Below are 15,894 nucleotides of genomic sequence, written 5' to 3' on the forward strand. Positions count from 1 at the left end.
TTCTACTAACACATAATTAGCAGAAGGAGCCTAAAGCGTGGCGCTAAAGAACTGAAAAACCACGTAGTACGTCATTACGTTCATGTTTGTTGGCCGGCAATTCCTTGCCGTTTGTATGCAAGACAAGTTTGGGGTCAACGTGGAAAATCCAATCGTGTGTACGAGGCTTAACGGTGCCAGCTGGAGTGATTTCCAGCTTTCATTGGGATCCCACAGGTATACATATACATATATCTCCTTACATTAGTGCGAGTTTGTACAGGGCCATAGATCATTTTTTTTTCCTGGGGGGTTCGGGTCTTTCAAACTTAAAGGCATTATTTACACTTTTATATTGGGGGAGGTACTGGTAAAAACACGTGACAGCAGAGTGGGGCGATGAGAGTTTGCAATGCAGCACAGCAAAAATGATCCCCATTCAACTGAATAGAACACAATGCATGCAGTTGTGGTGCGGTAGTGTACTCATTACTACAGCAAGCTCCTCCTAAGCTCCTTTGCTTTTTTTTCCTTCAGCCCACTGGGTTGAACAAAAAAAAACTTACTGCGTGAACCAGGATTTAGATCTCATTCATATGTTCTAAATGACCACGGGATGCCAAATATACCATGAATGCCCTGTTTCCCCAAAAATAAGACCTAGCATGATTGTCGGTGATGGCTTCAATATAAGCCCTACCCTGTTTCCCCCGAAAATAAGCCCTACCCTGAAAATAAGACCTACAATGATTTTAACTAGGGCTTATTTGGGGAGTAGGGCTTATATTGCAGCAATCACCAACAATCACGCTAGGTCTTATTTTCGGGGAAACCGGGTACCTACAGCCAGGATCCCAGAAGTTCCAATTTTTGGCAGCTACTCATGTTTAAGCCCCAGGGGACAAAACAAAACAAATTGGGGCGTGGCCTGGTGGGAACAGCACAGTTACAATACAATTCAGTAGAGTAAAATGTTTGCAGATAGTGATATTAATAATAATAATATTAATAATAATAATAAAAGTAGTAGTAGTATTATCATTATTTATAATTAAAGTATTATTATTATTTATAATTATTACTTTCTTTATTATTATTATTATTATTATTATTATTATTAATAATAATAATTTCAAATGTTTATAGTCCAAAAAGTTTATACAGCAGATAGCGATATTATTATTATTATTATTGTTATTATTATTATTAATAATAATAATAATAATACAATTATTTATAATAATATTATTATTACTATTTATAATTAGCACTTTATTATTATTATTATTATTATTTTTTTTTTTTAAGATGTTTATAGACCAACGGCTTATGCAGCACTTTACAAAAAAAAGGGTGACAGCACAGTTACAATACAATTCAATATAGTAAAATGTTTTCAGAAAGTGATATCATCATCATTATTATTTTTTATTAGTAGTAGCAGTCGTATTTATGGTTATTATTTATTATTATTATCTGTATTATTATTGTTATATTAATTATTTTAAGATATTTATAGTCCCAACAGTTTATGCAGCACATTACAAAATATAGGGAGACAGCACAGTTACAATACAATGCAAGGCAGTTAGATGTTTGCAGATAGTGATAGTATTATTAGTAATAATAATAATAATAATAATAATAATAATAATAATAATAATAATATTAATAACATGATTAATACTACTACTACTACTACTACTACTACTAATAATAATAATAATAATAATTATTATTATTATTATTATTATTATTGATTTATTTATTTGTTATTATTATGTTATTATTAATATTTTAAGATGTTTATAGTCCCAACAGTTTATGCAGCACGTTACAAAATATAGGGAGACAGCACAGTTACAATACAATGCAATGCAGTAAAATGTTTGTAAAATTATAGTGATAGTATTATTAGTATTAATAATAATAATAATAATAATAATAACACAATGTATAATAATAATAATAATAATACGTATTATTATTATTATTATTGATTTATTTATTATTATTATTATTATTATTATTATTATTATTATTATTATTATTATTATTATGTTATTATTAACATTTTAAGATGTTTATAGTCCCAACAGTCTATGCAGCACTTTACAAAATATAGGAAGACAGCACAGTTACAAAACAATTCAATAAAAGAGAATTAGGAGGACCCTGCTTCTATGAGCTTACAATCTAATAGAGTAATATGAATGAATGGGGTGGATTTGTATGGCAGTTGTGTAGCTGACTCCACAATAGCAGGGTGAGCCACTTAAAGGTGAACACAAGATTAGAGACTCTTGGAATCACATTACTTTATGTAATTAGTGGACTGCCACATGTCTAAATCTTCTTTCCTAAGAGACGGATTCTCTAGAAGCGCAATGATCAGCAAGTGGTTTGAGGTCACTAAAAGTTTATTGAGAACTCTGGGAAATATGAGAAAAGAAAAAAAATCTTTCCTAAGGCTAATGTAACACAAGCAGTGGAATCTACAACTGCAAGTATGTAAATGGAACAGAAGGGGGACTCCCTGCAAACTCCCAAATGAAACCCTCCTCTACAGAAACCAGATACTCCCAATCACTCCCCTCTCCGAAAAAGAGGAATGCACTGTCCTGATGGTGTTCTGTCCTGATGGTTTTCTCCTTTACTTTGCTTTTTTCTATGAACCAATCTTCTATTCCTCAGGTCACTCCTGTCCTTTCTTATCCAACTTACTGCCCTGCTAAAGTTTCCCAATTCATCCCATATAACTCCATGTATGTTTTCTCTGGCTCTCCCTGGCTGGCTCAGACATGCACTGTGTGCAGAAACATTGGATTACCAGCATTTCCTTTATTATCCAGTTGCTTTATATTTTAGCCTCATGTCATGGTGAGAGCTTCCAGCAGGCTGATTTTCACTCTGGACATGGCAGACAAGGTCAGTGACTTACCCACCAGTCTGGGCTTTATGGTGCACATATTGCTGAATGGAAATTATGTAATGTATTTTATTTTTCTATTTTTTTGTGATATAGCTTATGGCTGTTGCATTGAGCATTTAAACAGTATACAATAAATGCATCAAATGTAGTAATTCCGGATGAGCGCCTGCATTGGTTTGCTATTTTCCCATACTGCGAACAACTTGAGTTGGGTCAAACTTATATTTGACCTGAGCCCAAACTTATCCTTACTTCTTAAAGTGGAAATAAACTTAAAGTGATTCTAAAGGATTTTTTAAAAATAATAATTTTTTTAAAATTTCTTTTAAATAGCAGACATGGTAACTTGACTGCTCTGTGTAATGGTTTTGCACAGAGAAGCCCCGATTCTCTTCTTTTTGGGTTCCCCTTCCAGCGGTCCTGGCTCCTCCCACCTGCCGAGTGCCCCCCCCCCAATAGCAAGCCTCTTGTTATGGAGGCACTCGAGCAGGCTTGCTCCTGAGCCACGCTCTGTGTGTCCAATCTGTGTGGCTCACTGGCTGTGATTAAGCCAATGGCTCCTGCTGCTGTGTGGGCCAATGAAGAGAGAGACACCTGCTCTCATGCACAGCGCTGGATCGAAATGGGGCTTTGGTAAGTGTAAGGAGGGGCTGGGGGAGCTGCACCCATAGAATGCATTAAGATAAAGAACCTTGAACCTTTAAAATCTCTTTAAAGTAAAATTGCAGCAGTCTTAAAATGCTCCCAACTCCTCCTGACATCTATGCTGACTTACCTGTGTAAAAAGACTATACTTGCCTTTTCAGTACAGTCACATGATCCAGCCTCCTGTGTCAGCCAAAATCAGCTGCAGGGGAGAGGAGGGAGACATGGGAGCCTATGGGTGATGTCACCGCTCCTATAATTCCCATCTGTTGTTGAGCGCACTTTGTTGGCCACCGCTGGATGACATAGGGGACCATGTGACTAGACCTGAGATGGCCGAAAATAGGTAAAGCCTTGTATTTCCAACCCAGCAAGTTGAACTAAAAAAACTTTTTTGGTCATGAGCCTTCGTTGGATCGGCTGCCATTCACACGAGCCAAATTTTGGCCAGTTTGTATTAAAACCGACCAATGCCGCCTGACATTCAGCCCGTGTGTACAGTGGAACCTTGGATTATGAGCATGATCTGTTCCAGGAGAATGCTTGTAATCCAAAGCACTTGCATATCAAAGCGAGTATCCCTATAGAAGTCAATGGAAAGCAAACAGATGAACGGTTTTCCCGATAGGAATTGATTCCATCGGAAAGATTTAAAACATGATCTATTTCTAGGTCCTTCAGAATTTTTGAAGAAAAAAGTCAGATGAAGCCCACACACGATCGAAATATCCAATGAAATTATTCTGCCTGACCTTTTCTGCCTGAAAGTTCAGTCGTGTGTACACGGCATCAGATTTGGGGACTTTGGGGATTTATCTATAGTTTGGTTATGCATCTGTGACGAGCCCCAGAAAAGTTTAAACTGGCTTTGCGATATGCTTGACAACTTAAAATTCCAAAGAGCCACTGATGGATCAGGTGGGACAGTAACATCAAATAGTTTTGAAACCAGATCAAAGATAGCCTTCCAACAATTGCGAGCCACTGGACAATCCCACCATATATGAAGGTGTGTGACCAGGTCAGTACAGCCCCGAAAACAAGCCGCAGAATATATAGGGACATACTTTGCTACCCTGGCTGGGACCAAGTACCAGCGAGTGAGTACATTATAATTAGTTTCCATGGCCACAATATTTGGTGAGGAGGACTTAGCTGCAGTCCGTATCTCAGTACATGCTGCTGTATCCAGGGTAGGGTAGGGACTGTAGGGAACGATTTGATCTGGGTAGCATTTACTAGCTTATGTAATGGAAATAGTCTGGTTGCCATCTACGGCTGAAAGGAAGCAGGGGAGCTTCAAGCTGAGTAAAAAGAGGGGCTTCTAATAAACAAGAGGAGATGTATAGTTGGGATTTGGAGGCAATATGTTATCTTGAACCTTCCTCAAACAGACAAAAAATGTTCAGTGACAGGGTTGGTAAGGTGAGTACGATCAGAAGGGCATAGTCACAGCATACTAGCTACCAACAGGGGGTCGCAGTCGACAGACTCCCAGGCAAATCAGAGTGGAGTTTCCTGCACTGGATATTTAGATATTTGCGATAAGTGTGCTGTGTTATAATAAGTGGGAAAATTGGGGAACCTTAAATCCCCTCTCAGTTTGAGTGTTTCCAGAGAATGGAACTGTTATTTTATAGCATACATTTCAGACAGTTGAGCTCTTCCACCTTTGTGACAATTGTTTGAGGAAGGCGAATGTAAGGAGTATTCATTAATTTTGTTGTGGAAAAAGGTTGCTACCATCCCTAATCATAAATAGTAAAATTCAATAAACCTCTATGGGATTTTGAAGGCAACCAAACTAAAGAAAACCATATTTTGTTAAAATTTTCATCTTTAAAAAGTAAAAATAAAAATACAAATTTTAAAATCACAAAACAGATGCAATTGGCCACAGTTAGCTTATGTACGGTTGGCATCAATAAAAAATACATGTTGGGTGGTACTCCCCAAAACCATTGCATTATATAGCTCTAGTATTCCGCATAGTCACTTGCTTAATGGAATCGGATATCCAGCAGGTTTTGAGATTTATTAGATAAGTCTCTTCTTCAGGGTACCTCCCTGAAAAGTTAAAAAGTCTCCCTATAATATCTGTCCATCTAAATCTTGAAATACAGTATGTTGGATACCCAAATCCATTAAGCCAGCGACTATGTGGAACACTAGAACTATACAATGCAGGGGCGGACTGACCATTCGGGCACTGCCCGAGGGCCCCATGCCACTAGGGGGCCCCATCAGGGTTGCCAGCCTCAGTAAAACCAAGTATGTACAAATTTGTGTTTTTTTTTTACATCTGTCCCTGAAATGTCCCTTACCGACATCCTTTTGCTCTAAAAATCCAGAGATTATAGCTGCCCCACCTCTCCAGTACCTTCTCAGCCAATAGAAACATATCTGTGTATACTGTGTGATTGTATACTGTGTGTGCGTGTTTGTGTCTACTGTGTGGCCCCATAATCTCTGATTGCCTGGGGGCCCCATAATCTCCTATTGCCCGGGGGCCCCATGAGTTGTCAGTCCGCCCCTGATACAATGCAATGGCTTTGTGGAGTACCACCCAGCATGTGGTGTGATGTCAACCATACATAAGCTAACTGTGAACAATTTCGGCCTTTTGTGATATTACATTTTGTATTTTTATTTTTAATTAATTCAATATTAAAGATGACATTTTTTATGAAATATGGTTTTCTTTAGTTGGTTTGGTTGCCTTCAAAATCCCATAGCGGTTGATTGAATTGTAATATGTAAGGAGCATTTTTCTCAATGACCCTCAGGCTAATGTACTGTGAGCTGCAGATAAAGTAATGAATAAGCAGGGGTTCCCTGGGCTTTCAAAGTTATTTCAAGGGTTCCTTCGAATTAAATAGCTTGATAAAGGCTTAGAGTGTTTTTGGAGTAATAGTAAAGGCAGCCACATTGACTCCTGTGTGATATGGATTAAGGTGACATCATGGTATAATGTTCTATTTCAGTTCACACATCTATCTTATCAATGTGTCAGTAGTTGTGCTTCCTCTGTAGACCTGTCAGTCACCCTCCTTCCCCCTCACAGTCATGTCTTGTAGAGTTTACAGAAGGCTTCAGACTGCCACACACATTGACTCTCAGCTGTGTTTATTTCACCCGTCTAGGTATTCTGACAAATATGTCTGTGCTCTTAGCTGGACGGATTCCGCCGCACTTCTAAACGTCCCTGCGCACGATCTGGCCTAATGTAACCCTCCAAATCAACCTTATCCACAAAACAAAAGCCACTTCAATAATGCACACAGCTGTGTATGTAATCTTTCCCCTAGTATGACAGAACCTGACATTTGGGCTATACGTTTGTTTACATTTGCTGGGCAGCTGAGTGCAGGCTATTGTCCCCTGCTATCAATCATGTGAAGCGGGGAAAACGGCCACACACACTGCACACTCAATACATTGCCGAATGGCTGAGTGGTGCGGTATGCAGCCGTCTCTCATGTGTATCCATATTACTATTGACATTACTACTGTAATTCAGCTGCACAGGCAACGTCAGCAGACGTAGTCTGCAGAGCTTGGAGCCATCTACCCCTTTGTGACCACACTTATTTTGTGTCCAAGTGCCTAAAGTCAATATGGTCAAAAAGCTATAACATATATAGTGTGTGTAAATCCAAAATAGGTATAGAGGCATTCACAGGTCTTGGAACAGAGATAAGGCAAAGCAACTGGGTTTTATTGTCATTGTCTCAATGGAGCACAGCCCATCTTTCCCCCTTCAGCCCCCCCCCCCCAAAAAAAACAGCCCTGACCCGTCAAAGCATGGACTCTAAAGGGACATCCACTTGAACGGCAGGACCCACGCTTTTGCAGCAGAACATTGCCCAAAGCATCAGATGCTCCCTCCGGCTTTCCTTCTTCCCATACGGCATCTCTTCCCCAGGTAAATGACACACACAGCCATCCACATGAATGAAAAAATATGATTCATCAGATCAGGCCATCTTCTTCCTTTGTTCTGAGGTTTAGAGTTCTAATGTTCATGCACCCATTGTAGTCACTTTTAGCTGTGGGCGCAGGGTCAGCAGGGGCAACCTGATCAGTCTTTGGCTACACTGCCTCATATACAACATACTGAAATGCTCTGTGTGTTCTGACACCATTCTGTGGGAACCAGCATTAAATGTTTCATCAATTTGAGGTAAAGCAGGTCTTCTGTTGGATTGGGCTACAAGGACCGGCCTTTGCTCCTCACATGCTCTGCTTCTCTGTTCTCTGGTTTCCTTCCTTGGACCACTTTTGGTAGGTCCTGACCATTGCAGACCAGAAACATCCCACAAGAGCTGCAGTTTTGGAGTTGCTCTGACCCAGTTGTCTAGCCATTACAACTTGGCCCATGCCAAAGTCACTCAAATCCTTCCGGTTGCCCATTTTTTCTGCTTTCAACACATCGCCTTCAGGGACCACATGTTCATGTGCTGCCTACTATATCCCACACACTTTCAGATGCCATTGTAACAATTCACTTTACCAGTCGGTGGTCATAATATTATGGCTGATTGTTGTATATATACTCTGAGTTGTATCCAATTATTGGTGATTCAGTGGGCCAGCAGTTTGGGCATGATGTCTGATATACTTGAAAGCCTTTTCCAAATAAATTTCTTGGTGAGTTTTTTACAAGGTAGGTCACTAAGTCTTTCCTCAACCCTATTCATTTGCTCAGCTTGGGACTGTATAACACATATCTAAAGCCAAAACTTGTTTTATATCAACCTTTCTCTGAGCCCAAAGACCATTTTCGTTTTGGCAAAAATAGGGATGGGAACATTTCACAGTTGTAACCAGAACAGGGAAACTTTTCAGGACACCAGGATTTCCCCTCACTTTCTTCTAGACATGTGCAGTCTGAAATATTTTGTTTCGGAATTTAGTTTTCGTCCGAAAAATACATTTATTTAGTTACTCCCGAAATTCGTTTTTATTTAGTTAGTTTTTCGTAAAAAAATTGCAGTCGTCCGAAAATCCAAATGAATTACGGTCGAATCTGTCATTGAAGGTTTATGGTGTCTGTTGGAATGTTTAAAGAAGATTTCGACGGAGCAGCGAAACTCACTTATGATGCTGCAATCATACATTCCTGGTTGAATATTTTGACTACAAGCTATAGTAGGATTCTAATGTTGTATGTCTTCTATGAGGTTTTTAAGGCTATTTGCATTGCACACAGGTCATTATCATGAGCATTAAGAAAAAATAAATTAAGAAAAAAAAATGCATGGAAGTCCCCTGAAATTCCATACCAGGCCCTTCGGGGCTGGTATGGATATTAAGGGGAACCCCGTGCCAACAAAAAAATAAAAAATGGCGTGGGGGGTCACCCTCAAAATCCATACCAGACCCTTATCCGAGCACGCAACCTGGCAGGCCACAGGAAATGAGGGGGGGGACGAAAGAGCGCCCCCCATGAACCGTACCAGGCCACATGCCCTCAACATTGGGAGGGTGCTTTGAGGTAGCCCCTCAAAGCACCTTGTCCCCATGTTGATGAGGACAAGGGCCTCATCCCCACAACCCTGGCCGGTGGTTGTGGGGGTCTGCTGGCGGGGGCTTATCGGAATCTGGAAGCCCCCTTTAACAAGGGGACCCCCAGATCCTGGCCTCCTCCCTGTGTGAAATAGTAAGGGGGTACAAAAGTACCCCTACCATTTCACCAAAATAGTGACAAAAAAGTGTTAAAAATGACAGGAGACAGTCTTTGACAATTCCTTTATTAAAGTCATCTTTCATCTTCTTTCTTCTGGTCTTCTTCCTTCTTCTTTTCTTCATCCTTTGGTTCCTTCCTCCAGCTTCTTCTTCATCCGATCCTCTTCTTCCTTAATATCCTTACTTCCCTTCTTCCCTTAATATCCATACTAGACCCAAAGGGCCTGGTATGTTTTTGAAGGGGAACCCATGGCGTTTTTTTTTTTTTACATTGTGTTGTTAGTCTCGCTGTGATTCACACTCAAGTCGTGTCCAAGTTGCCTTGCCTCCCAAAGTTGTGCTGGAAGTCGTGCTGGAAGTCGTGTTGCCCCTGTGTGAATGAATGGACTGTTATGATACAAGTTAAATAAACACAAATTGTTATTGTTAGAGTCACGTTGAATCTCCTATCTGTATGGAACTGTGTCAAAATGAAAATAAAGCATTTATTCATGCCGGATCTTTCATTTTTTGGACTCTGTGCTTTCGTTATCGATTGTCAAAACGATAACGAAAATACCTGAAATTCGGACGAAAATACATTCAGACGAAAACGAATGCACGTGTCTACTTTCTTCTCACTTCCTGTTAGTTCCCCAGAACAGGGAGGGAAGGGAATCTTTTTAATGGGGCACAGACACATAACTGGGCTGATTTACTAAAGAAGTTGAGAATCTTCACACAATAAAAAATATATAATAAAAGTTTTCCAGTCATGTGCAGATGAAATACATAAACTTAAATTTGCTTTTCACCTGACTGAATAATTAATGCTGAAATCCAGGAAAAACTTTTTTTGCATATCTATAAATGTGCCTTCCTACCTTTAACAAATGTTCTAGTTTACATGCAGCAGTATCTAGACAGTGTAGAACCAATACTTATTTTATGGATGTAAAGGCCTCAGTCCCTTCACATCTAGTTCATAAGAATGGTGGCCAATATGTCCCTGGCCACCGGTCTTGTAACGCCCCACTGTAGTTTTCTTTTCAGCAAACGGTGATGTAATTACATCCCTGTGCACTGAAGTGGTGGACCAAGAATCTCAGATTCCTGATCTGAATTTCCCATCTTAACTGTGTCATTTGAGTTACAGGCCAGGAGACTCCCAGTACTTTATATATTGAACATCCATATCAGCCCCTGCCCTCAAGGAGCATATCATCTAAGGTTCCTAGTGTAGCACCCTCTACTGCTAGAGCAGTGGGTTTGTTTTGTACTGTCAGCACAGATAAATTTAAGCAGGCCTATGCTGTGAGCTAGGCCTGTTTGTTTTGATCTGGGGGCAGAGGAGTGGTTTAGTGTAGCAGCAGGTGACTGACATGTGCTTCAGCTCTTGGGCGCCTCCTCTGGTTTTCAGAAGGTTCTGGAAAAGAGGCAGGGCAGAGAGCTGGAGTGACTTGGGGTGTATGTGGGAGCCTTGACCAATCCCCAACTAGGATTGGCAGGGGGCAGGCCTCCTACATATACCCATGGTGAGCCTGCTGTGGTAGGAGTTGTCGGGTGGAAGAACTGAATGATGGAGTGTTAGACTGCCATGGGCTGAGGGAACCCCCTTTCTGGGGGGTGAACTCAGACCTTGAGCTCGGAAGCTGGAAGGGAGCCTCTCTTTACACGTTCATTGAGAGGTGTTATTGAACAGGAGCAGGAAGAGGACAGTTGGGAGCACTGCCAGGCAAGTCATTCAGGATTGATCCATACCGGGGTCAGTAAGTGAGAAGCACAGTGTGAAGCTCTGGGAGAGACATGCCAGGAGTTGGATGTGGAGCCAGAGAGAGAGACCGTTATGTTGTTTTGGAGTCAAGTTGCTGCAGCCATGAGGGCTGGCAGGATTTGCATCGGACATGCTGGGATCAGTTGTCCAAGTGTCAGTTAGCGCATTTACACTTCTCAACTAAACGGTTGCTACCAAGGGGGACTGTAGACCCCTGCCTGTAAAGGGCTACTAGGAAAATGCTAGGACTTATTCTGAGTGAGGCCTAGCCATGTGCTAATGGTGACAGGAATCTAGATTTGGACAGTGAAGTGAAGCAAGTGATCTCGAGTAGTGTGCTGGAGGAGATGTGCAGAGGAAGAGACTGTCAGATCTAGACTCAACCAACATTTATTTAATTGAGAAATATTCATTATCTGGGCATCCCACGTCCCTTTTTTCCCCATCCAAGTTTAATCCACTAATAAAAACAACAAAAACAAGCATGACACTATAAATTGTCTGGGAAAGTGTGCCAAAATGAATGTCTGACCAGCAGGGTGCAATGTGTGGATGCTAGAACACGCAGTGGCCCCACGGTGGCACCACTACACTAGCTTATATGCATACATGCACACTTACATACTAGTACCAGTTTAGACAGAAGTCAATTAACCACTTTCCAACTGCCAACAGTACATTTACTGCTGGTACCTCTTAGTGCTGATTGGTCACCAATGATCATGGTACCTGGGCCAATTACAGCACCCTGTACCATGTGATAGCTGTGTGCAAATCATAGCATTACAATAGTAAATGATGGGGGTTATTTACTAAAGGAAAATCCACTTTGCACTGAAAGTGCACTTGGAAGTAAAGTTGCTGTAGATCTGAGGGGGACATGCAAGGAAAATAAAAAAACAGCATTTTAGCTTGCACATGATTGGATGATAAAATCAGCAGAGCTTCCACCCATTTCAGATCTACAGCGACTGCACTTCCAAGTGCACTTTCAGTGCAAAGTGGATTTGCCTTTTGTAAATAACCCCCTATGAGTCACAAATGAAATAGGCCATCAGTACATCAGGATTGCTCAAATTTCAAATATATACAGTATATACTGTATATATACATATACCTTAGTTTGTATAACTTTTACACAGACTAAATAATATACAGTGATTTGGGTTATTTTTTACCAAAGAAATGTAGCAGAATAAATTTTGATGTAAATGTACGAAAAAAAGATTGTTTGCAAAATTTTATAACAGAAACAGTTGTTTTGTAAATTCTCTGCATTTTTTTTAGTTTATGTAGCAAATAATAAACAACGCAGTGGTAACTAACCCCTTGCTATCTGCCATATAGCAGTTTTACTGCTACAGGGCAGGAGCTATGTGGCTGATCATGTATGTATACGCAATCCGGCACTCCCGGGTAGGGGACACACATGCGTCGACCCTCTCCTTGGGTCCCCAGCTGCGCTTCAACCCTCGTTTTGGATCACACCCAAAGATTCCTGCTGGTCAGGAGTCACGCTGGATCCATCTGGACAAGTGAGACGCGGTTGCCACATACAACATGGATGGTCTATAGTGCGGTTCACTGGACCTCATCATGCCTGTAAACTCAAATGTGAGTTTTTAATGCACCTTTTACTTTTACCATGAAATGCTACAGTCTATACTCAGAGGTGCCTGTGCCTTTCTCTCTCTTTACACATGCGTTGACGGCAGCCCGCTTCCATTGTCCGCTGGCATCCGCAAATTGTTAGGCAGAGACACAGAACTGAGGTCTGCCTATGTAAACAAGGAAGATCTCAGTTCTGACAGAGGGGAAGGGATGAATTTTTTGTCTCTGAAAAGCAGGGAAAAAATTCCATCTTGTGCCCTATTAAAAGCACCTCACGCACTTCACATAAACACTGGTTAGGCACACAGTGAACCCCTTCATTGCCCCTGATTTTAACCACTTCCCATCCAGTGTCATTAGTACAGTGACGGTGCATATTTTTAGCACTGATCACTGTATTATTATCACTGGTTCCCAAAAAGTGAAAACAAGATAATACCAAATACCAGAAAAGGTAATCTATGACCACACAGCCACAGACTACCACTGGTACACTGGTGAGCAGCGCTATATAACAGTGCAACCTTGCTATAAGGACAATCAGATCATAAAATGTTCAAATTATAAAATGTATATAAATGTGTATGACCGTTACATATATCATACACTGTACAATCACATACGATATTATTATACAGTCCGGGTGAGAATATTTAAACTCTCTCCTTTATTACTCTTCTCCCAAAATCAAACACAATGTCACTGCGGGAGGCACTGCACCAATGTCGCCTGTATGTACAAGCCACAATTCATTCCAGGAGAGTAAAGTCCCACATTTCAAACGAATAGTCTCTTTAGTGTTGGAACAGATTAATCACCGCCACCATTCATCTTATCACACCTCCACACGTGGTTTCCACAAACGGGGGTTCTTAGTGACAGGTGGAAAGAAATCCCCTTTTGGTTAAACTCTTACCGGAATATATAGGTCTAATCCGCACGTCACATATACCCAGCGAGATCCTTTCTTTACATCATCCTCCTTTAGAACATGGTTATGTCTGTTACTTCAACAGTTCCAATGATTGTAACGTGAATGGGAAATCAAAAGATATATATAGTGTGATAGGGACCCTCAGATGATGTCCATTAACGGACGAAACGCGTCAGGGGAACGATACGAGGACACACCATAATAAGAAGGTTTGAGGTACACATTCGATTGTATGCCCGATGCTGTCCAGGGGAAGGTGATCCAGTCGATTATGCTGTGATGATAATCTGAATTTGCCTGACTTTTAATTTTCGTTTGTGAGTGTATTCTTTGTTGTATTTTAATAAATCAGAGTGTTTTACGGTATCACACTATATATATCTTTTGATTTCCCATTCACGTTACAATCATTGGAACTGTTGAAGTAACAGACATAACCATGTTCTAAAGGAGGATGATGTAAAGAAAGGATCTCGCTGGGTATATGTGACGTGCGGATTAGACCTATATATTCCGGTAAGAGTTTAACCAAAAGGGGATTTCTTTCCACCTGTCACTAAGAACCCCCGTTTGTGGAAACCACGTGTGGAGGTGTGATAAGATGAATGGTGGCGGTGATTAATCTGTTCCAACACTAAAGAGACTATTCGTTTGAAATGTGGGACTTTACTCTCCTGGAATGAATTGTGGCTTGTACATACAGGCGACATTGGTGCAGTGCCTCCCGCAGTGACATTGTGTTTGATTTTGGGAGAAGAGTAATAAAGGAGAGAGTTTAAATATTCTCACCCGGACTGTATAATAATATCGTATGTGATTGTACAGTGTATGATATATGTAACGGTCATACACATTTATATACATTTTATAATTTGAACATTTTATGATCTGATTGTCCTTATAGCAAGGTTGCACTGTTATATAGCGCTGCTCACCAGTGTACCAGTGGTAGTCTGTGGCTGTGTGGTCATAGATTACCTTTTCTGGTATTTGGTATTATCTTGTTTTCAGTTTTAGATTACTACTCATATGAATAGTAAGTTTGAGCAGCTGCAGATTTGTTTGTGATTTCCACTGTTGCCTACTAAGCGCTTGTGTTTATACATTTTTTGGATTTGGGGCACGAGAGTATAAACATTGTGAGGTTCCCAAAAAGTGTCAGTGTCAGAATGTCCACCTCAATATCTCAGTCCAACTATAAGTTGCTAATCGCCGTCATTACTAGTAAAAAAATTAATTCATTAGAAAAAAAAATATCCTATAGTTTGTAGATATAACTTTTGCGCAAACCAATCAATATATGCCTATTTGGATTTTTTATCAAAAATATGTAGCAGAATACATATTGGCCTAAACTGATAGACTGAATATCCAATAAAAAAAACATTTTTTTCTTATTGGATATGTTTTATAGCAGAAAGTAAAACATTATTTTATTTTTTTATTCAAGATTTTCTGCCTTTTTTGTTTATTGCGCAAAAAAGTTAAAATGCAGAGGGGATCAAATAACACCAAAAGAAAGCTCTACTTGTGAGAGAAAATGATATGATTTATTTTAGTACAGCATTGCATGACCGCACAATTGTCAGTTAAAGTAACGCAGTTACAAAAAAATGGCCTGGTCTTGAAGGTGTGGGGGGGGGGGGGGGGGATACATTTTCCAGAGCTCAAGTGGTTAAATACCACCAAAGTAGACATCAACGGAAAATTGCTGCTATAGGTGAGAAACTCCAGGCACATGGAATAATGTGAGAGCCTTCACATGGGTGAAAGCCCCGGCTCGCCTGCCGTAGAAGACTGAATAAGACCCCTTTCACACTGGGGCGCTTTGCAGGCGCTATAGCACTAAAAATAGTGCCTGCAAAGTGCACTGAAAGAGCCGCTCCTCACACTCCAGTGTGAAAGCCCGAGAGCTTTCACACTGGAGCGGTGTGCTGGCAGGACGGTAAAAAAAGTCCTGCTAGCAGCATCTTTGGAGCGGTGAAGGAGCGGTGTGTATACCGCTCCTTCATCGCTCCTGCCCATTGAAATCAATGGGGCAGAGCGGCTATACTGCCGGCAAAGCGCCGCTGCAGCAACACTTTGTGGTGGTTTTAACCCTTTCTCGGCCGCTGGGGGGGGGGGGGGGGGGTAAAAAGAAATTGGCTGCACACCAACGTTCTTGAAGTCCATAGAGTAAAATAGCGCATGTAAAGCACCTGAAAAACGCCTCCCCTGCAGTCTCAGTGTAAAAGCCAGAGTGCTTTCACACTGAGGCATTGTGCTGGTAGAACATTAAAAAAACTCCTGCAAGCAGCATCTTTATCTGTATACACCGCTCCTCCACCGCTCCTGCCCATTGAAGTGATTGGG

At 40.8% G+C, this 15,894-nt stretch overlaps 1 protein-coding gene across 1 annotated transcript in view; it reads left to right on the top strand.

Annotated features, from left to right (window-relative positions):
• Nucleotides 1-2,583: 2,583 nt before the first annotated feature.
• Nucleotides 2,584-15,894, top strand: part of ADAMTS12 (ADAM metallopeptidase with thrombospondin type 1 motif 12) — a 678,211-nt gene continuing 664,900 nt past the window's right edge. Inside the window, exon 1 of the mRNA XM_077462890.1 lies at nt 2,584-2,907. Coding sequence (XP_077319016.1) covers nt 2,781-2,907 — 127 coding nt within the window. The 5' untranslated portion in view covers nt 2,584-2,780. The remainder of the gene's footprint in view (nt 2,908-15,894) is intronic.

This window comes from Lithobates pipiens, unplaced genomic scaffold, assembly GCF_037356315.1.
Source record: "Lithobates pipiens isolate NorthernLeopardFrog02 unplaced genomic scaffold, aLitPip1_a1.2 Scaffold_3, whole genome shotgun sequence".
NCBI lineage: Eukaryota > Metazoa > Chordata > Amphibia > Anura > Ranidae > Lithobates > Lithobates pipiens.